We start from the raw sequence: 13,346 nt of genomic DNA, 5'->3' as shown, positions 1-13,346 counted from the left end.
GTTTGGCAAGCTGTCGGTGCTGAAACAGATCTTTCTTCTAGTTTGGGGGTGAAACAACAAATTTGCTTGGTTTTGAACTCTTGCTACCTAGAGGTGGAACAAGTATTGCAAATAATTGGTGATCTTCAGCCTGATCTGGACCTACCCTCTCAACCTTCCTTTGGAGTACAGGCAGAACTAAGCCCTGACTCTGATCCCAACCTAGCACTAGAGGCACCTCTGGGAAATTCTGATGCTGCCTTAGCCTGTCATTCAGATGCTGCTGGTCAACAGAAAAGTGATCTGGCCTTGCAGGCAACTCACCAGCTGAATCCAAGTCCGGGTCTGGAACGAAAGTCTCCGTTACCTCCTGACTGGGCGGGGCGAACATCTGGGCTGGAGAGGAGGCCGTCGAGTAAGCCAAGCCCCCCGGCTCTGCCGAGGGTGCAAGCACATGGGGCGAGTCCAGTGAGCGTTCAGAGGTCAGCCCTGGGGGGTCGGAGGTCAGGGCGACATGGTCCAGGGCCCAGTCCCCCGACGCCTGAGCTACCTGGACCAGAAGCCACAACGGTGGCCACGAGAGGAGGAGCAGTGGGGACCAAAGGTAAAGGCGCGACATGACGGGACGTTCCCTGAGCGGGAGCTGAACCACTAAGGCAGCGCCCTGTCAGCAACCGTGTGCCCCGTCCTCCGCCTCACCTCACCCGGCTTAGTTGGGCCGTCTCCAGGCAGCCCCCCCTTACTTAAGTTCGCTCTCCTTGGGCCCCTCTAGGCACGCCCCCTTTCATTGCGTTCCCTTTCGTCACGCCGCCATAGTTACGTTCCCTGAGTTCCGCCCCCTTGTTAGGTTTCAGGCCCCCCCCCCGCCCCGCCCCAGAGCCAAGCTGCGCCTCCCGCCTCCCTCCCCAGAGAGCCTTTCTCCCAGGGTCCGGAGGGCCCTCCCCCTTGCAGAGGCAACAGTTCTCCCCTGCGCAGCCCCCTCCCCAGCCCCTTGCCCTCCCCAGCCCCTTGCCCTCCCCAGCCCCGCGGTGCCGCCCCTCCCATCCGCCCTGGCCCCCACAACTGGGCAGGATGGGGGCTGCCGACAAGAGCCGCCCTCGACTCCAGAGGCCTAGGGGTGGCGGGGTGGGAGGTGCAGAGCTTCCCAAGGAAGCCGCAGGGCCTAGCGTTCCAGGAAATTCAAACATGCTAGCCCAGTTCTGGTCGTTTGAACGCCACCTCCTCAAAGGGAGACCTGAGAGACATTCTTCCTCCCCTTGGCCACACTGTTTCCAAGAGAAGTAGCTGACCTGCAAAATGAGCACCAGTCAGGGTGCCAGCAGGGGAACACACCTCACAGGTGGCAGTTATGAAAATGTTGCCATTTCCTCTAAGCTCTCCGTATCCATGTCCCGTTACTAATTCACCACTGTCCTATTAGGGGTTACCACTGACTCAGTGATGACTCCAACACTTCCGTAGGAGGGGTTTTGGGGGGTGGGGGTGGGGGTGGGCAGTGAATGGCCCTTTACACTATTCGCCTGGGAAAACGTCCCCATCCACTTGCCTCAAGCCAGCCATTAACCTAGAAAAGCATTTCAGTGCTGCTTTTCAGAGGTCTACTGTGGGTGCCCACATGAAGACACTTCAGATGTGAAGTTTGGAAATGCTGTGACCAGCACCCAGTTTACTTCCTTCCTACTCCCTTTAATACTCTATCTAATTTTAGTCCTTTTTAATTGGCTGGCACACCTTCTAACATCCAAACTCCAAGAGAGGAGTTTCATCTTAATCCCAGTGTCTAGCACACAATGGTTTGGTTAGGTTTGGTTTGGTTAGGTTTGGTTTGGTTTGGTTTAAGAGCTGCACCTGAGGCACATGGAAGTCCCCAGATCTAATCAGAGCTGCAGCTGCCGGCCTACACCACAGCCACAGCAACGCAGGATCCGAGCCACGTCTGCGACCTACGCCACAGCTCAGGGCAATGCTGCATCCTTAACCCTGCTGAGCGAGGCCCGGGGTGGAACCCACCTCCTCAGCGATGCTCGTCGGGGTCGGGTCTGTTACCACAGAGCCACAGCAGGAACTCCCCACACATAATGGTTTTTAAATGGAATTGATTCTAAGACTGGCCTCATTTAGGAATGGATCTGTTATTATAATCAGGTTTCACAAATCTTTAGCCTCAGTACTGAATCCTTTCCTCTCCCGTTTTACATTTCTTAAAGCCCAAATTGGGTATCTTCGAAGTTCCTTAACCGATTCGATTTACACGGAATTAAGTACTTTGCACAGGAAAAACTTTCAAAAAATGTTTACATTTGTTCAGAACATAGCCACCTTTTCTTTCTCTGCTTTCTTCCCTTCAGAACAAACTTTGCAACATTGGGGTGAGTTAAATACGCAGAAATCTAGCTGCAAATTAAGTTCTCAAGGATGTGAAACACACTTTTTGCTCTTAAAAGGAAAACAACCCGGGAGTTCCCGTCGTGGCTCAGCAGTAATGAACCCGACTAGGATCCAAGAGGATGCGGTTTCAGTCCCTGGCCTTGCTCAGTGGGTCAAGGATCCGGCGTTGCCATGAGCTGTGGTGTAGGTCGCAGCTGGGGCTTGGATCTGGCGTTGCTGTGGCCATGGTGTAAGCGGAAGCTATAATTCCAATTCGACCCCTAGCCTGGGAACCTCCATATGCCGCGCATGGGGCGCTAAAAAAAAAAAAAAAAAGACAAGACAAAAGACATAGGAGTTACTAAGATCCAGGTAGTACACCTTATTTGAAAGGCATTAATAGTTTTCCAACACTGGAGCCATAATCACACTGAAAGCCATAGTTCCTTTGTTCCCAAATCCCTGGGATTCTGTCTGGGGGAGTTCTAAAAGCCCTGCGTCTTCTCCTGGGTCCGCAGCTGTAGAAGTACACTGAAGGCCCTCAGTCCTGCTCTCCAAATTTCAAAGAAGGGGTCAGAGCCCTCGCTAAGCACCTGGAAGGTGGGTACCCCTGTTACCCCCATAGGGACCTCCCATAAGGGAGGTTAAGTGACTCGGGGGCCCGAGCCCACACAACTCTTTAGGGGTAGAAGCTGGGTTCTCACCCGGCTCTTTCTGATTCTAGTTGGAGAGGGAGGTAGTTCAGTGGCAGAGCGAGTGAGCTCTGGAGCCAGACGTGCTTAGTTCTGAATCTCAGCTCTACTCCACAGTGCAGTGTTTGCTGGGCTTTCCCTAAAACAGTGCAGGGCCCAGGGCAACACAAGTGGCTAAGACAACTGCTACGGGGTCGTGATTTTTCATAGGCCCCTGGGGATGGCATTGAAGATGGAAACTTGTGAATTGAATTTGATCCATCCTCAGAAAAGAGGAGTCACAACGCCCTCTGGCCCCTTGGCCTCAGGCACAGGGGGCCAGAGTGTGTGACTTCAGGGAAGTTCCAGAAATTCACTGAGCCTCGGCTCCTCATCTGCACACTGGGGGAAACATCAGGTGAAATAAGGTAATATCATTAGGACAGTTTCTGGTCTGCTGTAAGCTCTGGGAATTCCAGCTAATTCTCATCAGTCCCTGCTTTCACTGCTCCTCTGACCACTGGAGTGAGATCTGTTCTTGTCTGGACACAGATGCAGCTTTGCTTGGATCTGATTGAAATCATCAAACCAGTATTAATGCAATCATCTCTCTCAACGCTGGGATAGCCAGTATTCTCCCGGATTCTTTTCCTTTTCTCTTTCTTTCTTTTTGTCTTGGCCTCCCCGTGTGGCATATGGAGTTCCCAGGCCAGGGATCAGATCCAAGCCACAGTTGTGGCCTATGACACAGATGCAGCAACACCAGATCCTTAACCCACTGTGCTGGGGATTGAACCTGGGTCCCAGCGCTCCAGAGATACCACCGATCCTGTTGTGTCACAGCAGGAACTCCTCTCCTGGATTCTGTTGTAGGATGCTGGCTCTTCCCACTCTCTTTTTAAAAATGGATTCAGGGAGTTTCCGTCGTGGCTCAGTGGTTAATGAATCCAACTCGGAACCATGAGGTTGCGGGTGCGATCCCTGGCCTCTCTCAGTGGGCTAAGGATCTGGCATTGCTGTGAGCTGTGGTGTAGGTGGCAGACGGCCGGATCCCTCGTTGCTGTGGCTGTGGCACAGGCCCTCGGCTACCGCTCCACCCAGACCCCTGGCCTGGGAACCTCCATATGCTGGGAATGCGGCCCTAGAAAAATACAAAAAGACCAAAAAAAAAAAAAAAAAAATAAAGGATTTAGGGGAGTTTCCGTCGTGGCACAGCAGAAACGAACCCGACTAGGAACCCTGAGGTTTCAGGTTGGATCCCTGGTCTCATTCAGTGGGTTAAGGATCCAGCATTGCTGTGGGCTGTGCTGTAGGTTGCAGAGGCAGATAGGATCTGGTGTTGCCGTGGCCCTGGCGTAGGCCGGCAGCTATAGCTCCGATTAGAAGGAAAAAAACCACAAAATAATGAACTGGAAAAAAGAAACACCAAAAACCCAAAAGGCGTACTACTTGCATATTTTGGAGTACTAAGTGAAATGAAACGGTGCTAAAACCCAAGGACACACAGCAGTTCCTTGTCCCTGACCAGTTCCTTGCCCATCTCCCTGAGCCAGCTCAGTGGGCCTGGTTACTTCTAGGGAGCTGGTTTTTAGGCGTGCTCCCCCCCCCCAGCTTTTTTGTCTTTTTTAGGGCTGAACCCACAGCATATGGAGGTTCCCAGGCTAGGGGTTGAATCCGAGCCTACACCATGTGGGATCCAAGCCGAGTCTGCGACCTACACCACAGCTCACGGCGACACCGGAGCCTTAACCCACTGAGTGAGTCTAGGGATCAAACCTGCATCCTCATGGATACTAGTCAGATTTGTTTCCACTGAGCCATGACAGGAACTCCTTCCCTCCCCCCTCCCCTTTTTTTGTCTTTTTGCCTTTGGTGGGGCCACTCCTGCAGCATATGGAGGTTCCCAGGCTAGGGGTCCAATCGGAGCTGTAGCCACTGGCCTATGCCAGAGCCAGAGCTATGAGGGATCCCAGCCGTGTCTGCGACCTGCACCACAGCTCACGGCAATGCCAAATCCTTAACCCACTGAGCAAGGCCAGGGATCGAACCCACAACCTCATGGTTCCTAGTCGGATTCATTAACCACTGAGCCACGACGGGAACTCCTCCCCCTTTTTGGCCACACTCTCAGCACACAGAATTTCCTGGGCCAGGGATTGAACCCACACCACAGCAGTGACCTGAGCTGTGACAACACCAGATCCTTAACCTGCTGAGCCACAAGGGAACTCCAAGGGAGTGAGGTCCAGCTGAGTTTTCTGGTGCTTTTCTCCACGTCTCTTTGCACATCCAGTTCTTGATTTATCCGTTTAGACCCTGTCTGTTGAATTCCTAGTAACATGGGCGAGGGCTGCTTCTTTTACAGTCTCACCCCCAGTCCATTCTTGAGGTTCAGGATGTCACTATTTCCAGATAAAAATGGATAGTGTTTATGAAATCGTGGCCATGTAGACATTGTTCTCCGTCGAGCTTAATAATTACACTCGCTCCCCGTCCTGAGACTCTGGGTGTTTCCCTTCCCCTCCCCTCTCCCTGCACTATCTGCTGCTGTCACGTCCTCTGCTCTCCTCCAGGGCTCTGGCTTCGCACTTAGCGCGCGTCTCGCTCCGAGCCCGCTCTTCCAGGGTCTGTCCCGCTAGTCACACAGCCGCCAGCCTGGAACCTCCCCTCGCTGCCTCCTGGGTTGGGCCTTGTCCTGGCTCCCTGCTCTTCGTGCTCTCCTTACTCTCGCTCTGTCGGAACACATCCCCAGTTAAGAATCCCTAACTCACATCCGAAAACAGAATGGTCTTTGGACCTCCTCCTGATAGTTAGTTCCAACTTGAGTATCCATTAACGGGGCCAAAAATGCATAAGGACCACAAATTACCGGGAAGGCACTACTGCTTTCAAATGGATTGTGTTTTACTTACCACAATGGCATCTCAGAACATGTGAAAACCTGTTGAGAGTGGAGGCTTGGGAGTTCCTGTTGTGGCTCAGGGGTTAAGAACTCAGCATAGGACTTCCCTCGTGGCTCAGTGGGTTAAGGACCCAACGTTGGTACTGCTGGGGCAGAAGTTCAACCCCTTGCCCAGGAATTTCCACATGCCACAGCTGCAGAAAGAAAGAGAAAGAAAGAGAGAGAAAGAAAGAAAGAGAAAGAAAGAGAAGAAAGAAGAGAAAGAAGGAAAGAGAGAGAAGAAAGAAGAGAAAAAAAAAAAAAAAAAAAAAAAAAAAAAAAAAAAAAAAAAAAAAGAAAAGAGAAGAAAGAAAGAAAGAAAGAAAGAAAGAAAAAGAACAGAGGGAGGGAGGGGAGGGAAGGAAAAGACCACAACATAGGATCCCTGGCCTCACTCAGTGGGTTAAGGATCCGGTGTTGCTGCCAGCTGATGGGTCACAGATGCAGCTCGGATCCAGCATTGCTGTGGCTGTGGCATAGGCCGGCAGGTGCAGCTTGGATTCAACAGCTAGCGGGGAGCTTCCATATGCCACAGGTGCGGCACCAAAAAGAAAAAAGAGTTGAGGCTTGAGAGTTAGTTCAATCTAGCTTCAACCTCCGATCCTCCATTTGCCACCTCATGCCCTTGACTTCTGGTAACAGAGCCTCCCCTGCTCCCTGTGATTAAGTGGGCTCTGAAGTACTGGTTTAAGGCCCCACTGAGCATGGCTGGCCAGTCATGGTCTCCTGCTGGACACATGGTCCAAAGGTGTGGAGTTGGGAGTTCCCGTGTGGCTCGGTGGGTTAAGGATCCGGCACGGTCACTGCTGTGGCACGGGTTGCTGCTGGGATGCGGGTTCTTTCTGGCTCGGGAACTTCCACATGCCACAGGCGTGGCCCAAAGCAATGAGAAGACCCAGAGAAAAACCAAATAAAAACAAAGGCGTGCGGAGTTCCCACTGTGGGACGGTGGGTTTAGACTGCAACTGCAGCCGCTTGGGTCCCTGCAAAAGTGCGGGTTCGATCCCTGGCCTGGAGCAGTGGGTGAAAGGAGCTGAGACTTGACCTAGTCTCTGGCCTGGGAACCTCCATGTGTCATGAGTGCGGCCATCAAAAAAGAAAAGGGAAGAAAACGGTCCGGCGTTGGAATGACTGACGACCATCTTCGCGGTCATGGGGCACGAGTCCTCTGGAGGCGGAAGCCACAGCAGAGGAGAGCACAGATGGGGAGAGGTCTGCGCCCTGGAAGCAGCCGGCTCTAAGCCCGCAGGCTTCCTGGGGAGATGAGCTGACAGACTGTATGCCATCTGCGGTTCACGCGTATTTGGTTGGATTTCTTCCACTTGGAACGTAAAGAGTGCTGACTAACAAGTTACCGTTGTGAACCTGGGCAAGGTTTTCACCCCCTCATCTCACCCCCAAGTCTCGGTTTCCTCCTCTGTTGGAGGGGGGAGTAAGATCTACCTCACGGGTAGCCGCAAGATCTCCAGGAGGTGGGAGTACCCGTTGTGGCACAGTGGTTAACGAATCCGACTAGGAACCATGAGGTTGTGGGTTCGATCCCTGGCCTCGCTCAGCGGGTTAACCGATCCTGCGTTGCCGTGAGCTGTGGTGTAGGTCACAGATGGGGCTCCGATCTGCCTTTGCTGTGGCTCTGGCGGAGGCCGGTGGCTACAGCTCCCATTAGACCCCTAGCCTGGGAACCTCCATATACCATGGGTGCGGCCCTAGAAAAGGCAAAAAATAAATAAAATAAAAGCATCATTCGGCTGCATGTTCCCCCGCCCCCATTCCCTCCTTAACTGGCCTGGATACAGGGGAGGAGCAGGATCCTCTTTCCCTATCACCCCGAGTCTCAAACTCGCTCAGGAGGCAGGGCGCTTCTCTCTGTGACGGAACCAGGAATAAACTTATATTAGCCACGGGTCCTAGGACTGCCGCTTATTCATGCTGAATACAGTCACAACCATCTGCACACCTTTCTCCCGGAAGAAAAAAAAAGGGCTGTCCGCAGTGCTTGACAGCTGGTTGTTTTTCCTTGAAAACCCCCCCTTGCTACTTACTGCTTCACTTTGCGGTCAGTGAGCTCACAGAGCAGAGAGAGGGTGGCAGGAGCTCAAAGTCTACACTGTGAAAAAAATTAAATGTGAGATCATAACATCCACGTACTTCTTTTGTTTTAGGCTGAATGCAAAGGAAGTCTCCTGGGACTCACTGTCCTAGGACAGTGACCCATATGGGGATTCTTAATTCCCAGGGCCTTTTTGTTTTCATTTAACTTTTTTAAAAACTTTTTTTCTTTTCTTTTTATGGCTACACCCGTGGCGTATGGTTATTCCTGGGCTAGGAGTCGAATTGGAGCTGTAGCTGCCAGCCTACGCCACAGCCACAGCAACGCGGGATCCGAGCCGCGTCTGCGACCTACACCACAGCTCACGGCAACGCCAGATCCTTATTAACCCACTGAGCGAGGCCAGGGATTGAACCCGTGTCTTCATGGATACTAGTCGGGTTGGTTAACGGCTGAGCCGTGACGGACAGTCCAAAATGCACTTTCCATCCACATGCTCTGTGCCTGCAATTCAGTGGTGACGGCAGCATTCTTTAGCGTTAACCAGGACTCCCTTTCCTTCCGTAAAGGGCGAAGTCTGCAGGGCAAGAAACAAGCAACACAGAGCATCTGGGGCCAGCTTTGCTTTTGCCCCGTGAGAGGGACGAAGAGATGGTGAGAGGGGCCAAGGCGCTTTGTGGAGCTGGCGAGGGGGGGGGGGGCTCTGCTGGTGAATCTCACTGTTCTTAAAACTGACCCTAAGTGCATGTAGATCCCTGACTAGGACTGGGCTCTTAGACCGCCTTCCTCTCAGGCTAGTTCAGGGACTGTGCATCTCGCCAGTTTCAAATGGCCTCTAGAGAAAGGCATGTCACTAACCTGCTCCGGTGTCTACCCTGTATAAACCCCTTCTTCTGTGAGGTCCCTATGGAAGGCAGGGGATTCCGGAGTCAGTATCAGACAGATCTGGCTACAAACCCCAGCTCCAAATGGCATCGTTTCTTTGCAGCTTATGCGCTGAATACGTGGCGTCATGTGCTGGCCCGAAGGAGGTCAGTCTGTTTTTGCCAAGTAATCACAGGAGGAGAAGGAAGAAATGGTCTACAATTCGCTCAAGAATATTCCCGAGTCATCCCTGGGGCAGGGCCTGCTGCTAGACGTCAGGGAGAGGAAGGAGGTGGGATCCTTGCCTTGTCCGGGTTCCTGACCTCATCGAGAACAGCGGTTGGGTCTGCACACTGGTGGACACTGTCTTCCATGATGCTCCTTTGGTAGGCGACACCCGGAGGAATGGAGGGCGTACGTCCTGCAGAACGCTGATCTCTGTTACAGGGCTAGCAATAACCTCACCAATGGGCCCAGTGGCTACTGGTTATTGATGCAACATAAAATCACAGTCCTCTGCGCATCCCAAACCAAGACTCAGCCACATCCTGGATAGAGAGGACTATTGGCCCCATCCTCACCCCTCCTGGAATCCACACTCTGGCCACCTCACATTGTGGGTAGAGTGTACTGCCCCCAACCCCCCTCCCCCCGCCCCCCGGGCTTGGGGCTTGGCCAGAGGACTTGCTTTGGCCCATGGACAGGGCAGAAATGAGTCTGCCAGTCCCATGCCCAGGTTGCAAGGAGGCCCGAGGGTGGGTTTCCTCCTGCCCTCTCGTGCCTCTCTTGGGTACCTGCTGCCTCTTCAGCCTGGGCCCCGGCACGAACGAACACACATGGAAAAGAGCTACCTCGGCTGCTGTGCCGACCAGCAGTGAGAAGCAGAGGGGATCCAGTCAGCAGAGCGTTGAAGCAAAGCTGTACCAGTCATACTGCAGACTGGTGAGAATTGTTATTCCAACCCACTGAATTTGGGGGTTTTGGGGGGTGGGGAGCGTACCATGGCATGCAGAAGTTCCCAGGCCAGGGATCAAAACCCAAGTCATAGCAGTGACAATGCCGACTCCTTAACCACTAGGCTCCCAGGGAACTCCCCAACCCAGTGAATGTTGGGATGGGTTTTTTACGTAGCATTATTGTGGCAATAGCTAACCAATACATCGTGTACTCACTCCTTTTTTTTTTTGCTATTGAGGGCAGCACCCCCGGCATATGGATGTTCCCAGGCTAGGGGTTGAATCAGAGTGTAGCTGCCAGCCTACACAACAGCCACAGCAATGCCAGATACGACCTACACCACCGTTCACAGTCATGCCCGATTCTTAACCCACTGAATGAGGCCAGGGATCAAACCCGCCACCTCATGGATCCTAGTCGGGTTCCTTAACCACTGACCCATGACGGGAACTCCCTACCCACTTTTGGTTTGGGCTTGTTAGGGTGTTAGGGCCGCACCCAGGGCATATGATATGGAGGTCCCCAGGCCTTGGGTTGAATTGGAGCTGCAGCCACTGTCCTCCAGTACAGCCACAGCAATGTCAGATCCCAGCCGGGTCTGCGACCTACACCACAGCTCATGGCAACACCAGATCCGTAACCCACGGAGCGCGGCCAGGGATCGAACCTACCTCCTCGTCGATACTAGTCGGGTTCATTTCCACGGAGCCACGACAGGAACTCCCCGCTCTCTTATTAGGTTATAAAGTCAGCTGCTACAATAGACACCCTACACAGTGGTGGGGTAAAAGAGAAAGACATTTTTGGATCTCTTGGGTGAGAATCTGGCTCAGCAGTCCAGGGCTACTTTGGTGGCTCGTGTGTCAGGGAGCCAGGCTCCACCGTTCTCCAGTGTGAGCCTCCTCCACGTGAAGCCTTCCTCTTCACAGGTTGAAGCCTTGATTTCCTGCCTTGATTTCCCTGCAAGCCAAGATGCTCCACAGGGTGGCGCCAAAGCCTCCTTCCAACCTTAACCCTCCTACATCCAAAGCCTCACTTTCAACTTTCCTCTGGAGCCCCTTTTGAATGGGAGCTACATTTTCTCCCCTGCTGCCTTGCCCACAGTCTGCCCAGCTTCCACTCCTGGGAGAACCTTCCCGAGATCAACCAAGGACCAACTCCGTCATCTCTGGGGCTGACTGCATGTCACCAGCATCTAGTACCTCACCTGCTGACCAGCTGGAGTGACACTTTCCAGATTTGTCCCTCAGCTAGCTCTGCTGTCCACCACAGTATTACCCTTTGACAACCCCCCATGCCCGGCTTTTACAAAGACGTGGATGCCCACAAGCCTATTTAAAAAAATTATAATAATAGGGGGAGTTCCCTGGTGGCTCAGCAGGTTAAGGGACTGGGGCTTTGTCACTGCTGTGGCACGGGTTCGATCCCTGGAGCCACGATCCTGGAACTTCCACAGGCCATGGGCACAGCCAAAAAAACAAAAAACAAAACAAAACAACGAGTGGGGCTCTGGGGTTCCAAGACACGCCCAATTGCGGGGGGGGGGGCGTCTTCGCCACATCCGTATATGGAGGCATGTTGGCTAGTGTTGGTTGGCTCCTGACACCGACTTCTACCCCCTTCTCTGCCGGTGCTAGAAGCCTGGGAACCACATTTCACAGATTCCGGACAGCAGGTTCTGCCAACAAAATGGGCTTGTGTGCAGCTGGAAGGTGGAAAGGAGCTGGAAGCCACTCTTTCCTCCTCTGCAGCAGACTCCACATTCCCTGTCAAGTCGCCAGCCTTGGGGCTGTGGGGCTGCAGTGACCTCATGAGTGGTTTCCCAAGGGTTCCTCACTTCTGAGTGGCAGCGGCAGTTTTGTGTCTACGGAAAGCAGCTGTGGTAAAATAACCTGAAGGCCAGTGGGGCGATCCCCCCACCCCAACTTTCACCACCATTACCCCCTCAGTGACAACCACCAATTCATGGCATAGTTTCTTTTCCTCCCTCCCTTTCTGTTTCTTTCTTCCTTCTTCTTGTTTTTTTTTTTTTTTTTTTTTACTTGAAATATCTAGAGTGGTTTCTATTTTCCTGTCTATAGTAGTTTTAAAATATGTCTGCCAGGAGTTCCCATTGTGGCTCAGCAGTAACAAACCTGACTAGTATCCATGAGGATGAGGGTTCGATCCCTGGCCCTGCTCAGTGGTTAAGGTTCCGGTGTTGCTGTGAGCTGTGGTGGAGGTTGAGATGCAGCTCAGATCCCATGTTGCTGTGGCTGTGGTGTAGGCCAGTGGCTACAGCTCTGATTTCACCTCTAGCCTGGGAACTTCCTTCCATATGCCCCAGATGTGGCCTTAAAAAGGCCAGGAAAAAAAAAAAAAAAAAAAGTCTACCAGGAGTTCCCTTGTGGCACAATGTGTTACGGACCCGATGGAGTCACTGCAGTGGCTGAGGTCGCTGCTGTGGTGTGGCTGTAATCCCTGGCCCAGGAACTTGCACACGCCACAGGTATAGCCAAAAAAGAGAACATACGTCTGCAAATTCTTCGACCCGCCTTTCTTCAAAAGGTGGAGACTAGGACCCGCTAACTAGTGGGTTAATGATCCAGCTTGTCTCTGTAGAGGTGCCGGTTTTGCCCCTGGTCTGGTGGACACGGTGGGCTAAGGATCCAGTGATGCTACAGCTGTGACATAGGTCGCAGCTTCAGCTTGGACTCTATCCCTGGCCTGGGAACTTCCATGTGCCACGGGGGCGGGGGGAAGATATAGAAGGAAAAAAAAGGTGGAGACTAAATCCCGTCCTCTTGAATGAGAGCTGGCCTGAGTGACTGACCTCTAACCCCTCATGTTAGACGACAGAAGTGATGCTGTGTGCCTTCTGAGACCCGGTCCCACAGAGGATAACTTCTCTGGCTCGCTCTTAGCTCACTCTGGAGGAAGCCAGCCCCCATGTGCGGACATCCGTCAGGTAGCACGTGGACAGACAAGCCCAGACGGGGAGGAAACGAGGCCTCCTTCCAACAACTGGCACCACCCGGGCAGCATGGAAAGGAGTGACCCACCTCGGCAGTGGACCCCCCAGCCTCGGCCAAGCTGTCAGATGACTCAGCCCTGCCCCAGATCCTGAGGACCTCAGGAGAGACCCAAGCCCAACGGCCCAAGCCACTCCTAAGTTCTTGATTCACAGAAATGGTGAGCAATAAATGTTTACTGCTGCTTTAAGCCTCTGTTTTGGTGGGATCGGTTACATACCCCCAGACAATCAAGACACTGCCTGATCCAGGGGTTGAAGCAGACAGACGTGAGACCCTCTGAGATGATATATTAACAAATCACGTCCTCATAACGGTTGGGGACCTTGGCCCCGGGCTCCAGGCCTTTGCCTTTACCACAATATTGCCATGCCAGCAACTCATAGATTTTCCCGGGTACAAAATTCCTCGACACCCTGTCCCATAAAAAGGGCAGTAGAACTAAATGTGCACTATAATCCAGTAGGGTTTTGTTGTCTGGGGGGCAAACTTAAAGCAGAGCAGTG

The 13,346-nt window shown here is 52.9% G+C and overlaps 1 protein-coding gene across 2 annotated transcripts in view; it reads right to left on the bottom strand.

The window, feature by feature from the left end:
• Positions 1–790, bottom strand: part of LOC100626147 (leucine-rich repeat-containing protein 37A-like) — a 41,209-nt gene extending 40,419 nt beyond the window's left edge. For both annotated transcript variants that reach the window (XM_021066830.1, XM_003358010.5), the window contains exon 1: positions 304–790. In XM_021066830.1, coding sequence (XP_020922489.1) covers positions 304–598 — 295 coding nt within the window. In that variant the 5' untranslated portion in view covers positions 599–790. The remainder of the gene's footprint in view (positions 1–303) is intronic.

Source organism: Sus scrofa, chromosome 12, assembly GCF_000003025.6.
Source record: "Sus scrofa isolate TJ Tabasco breed Duroc chromosome 12, Sscrofa11.1, whole genome shotgun sequence".
Taxonomy (NCBI): Eukaryota; Metazoa; Chordata; class Mammalia; order Artiodactyla; family Suidae; genus Sus; species Sus scrofa.
This window is presented reverse-complemented; position numbering and strand designations above follow the sequence as displayed.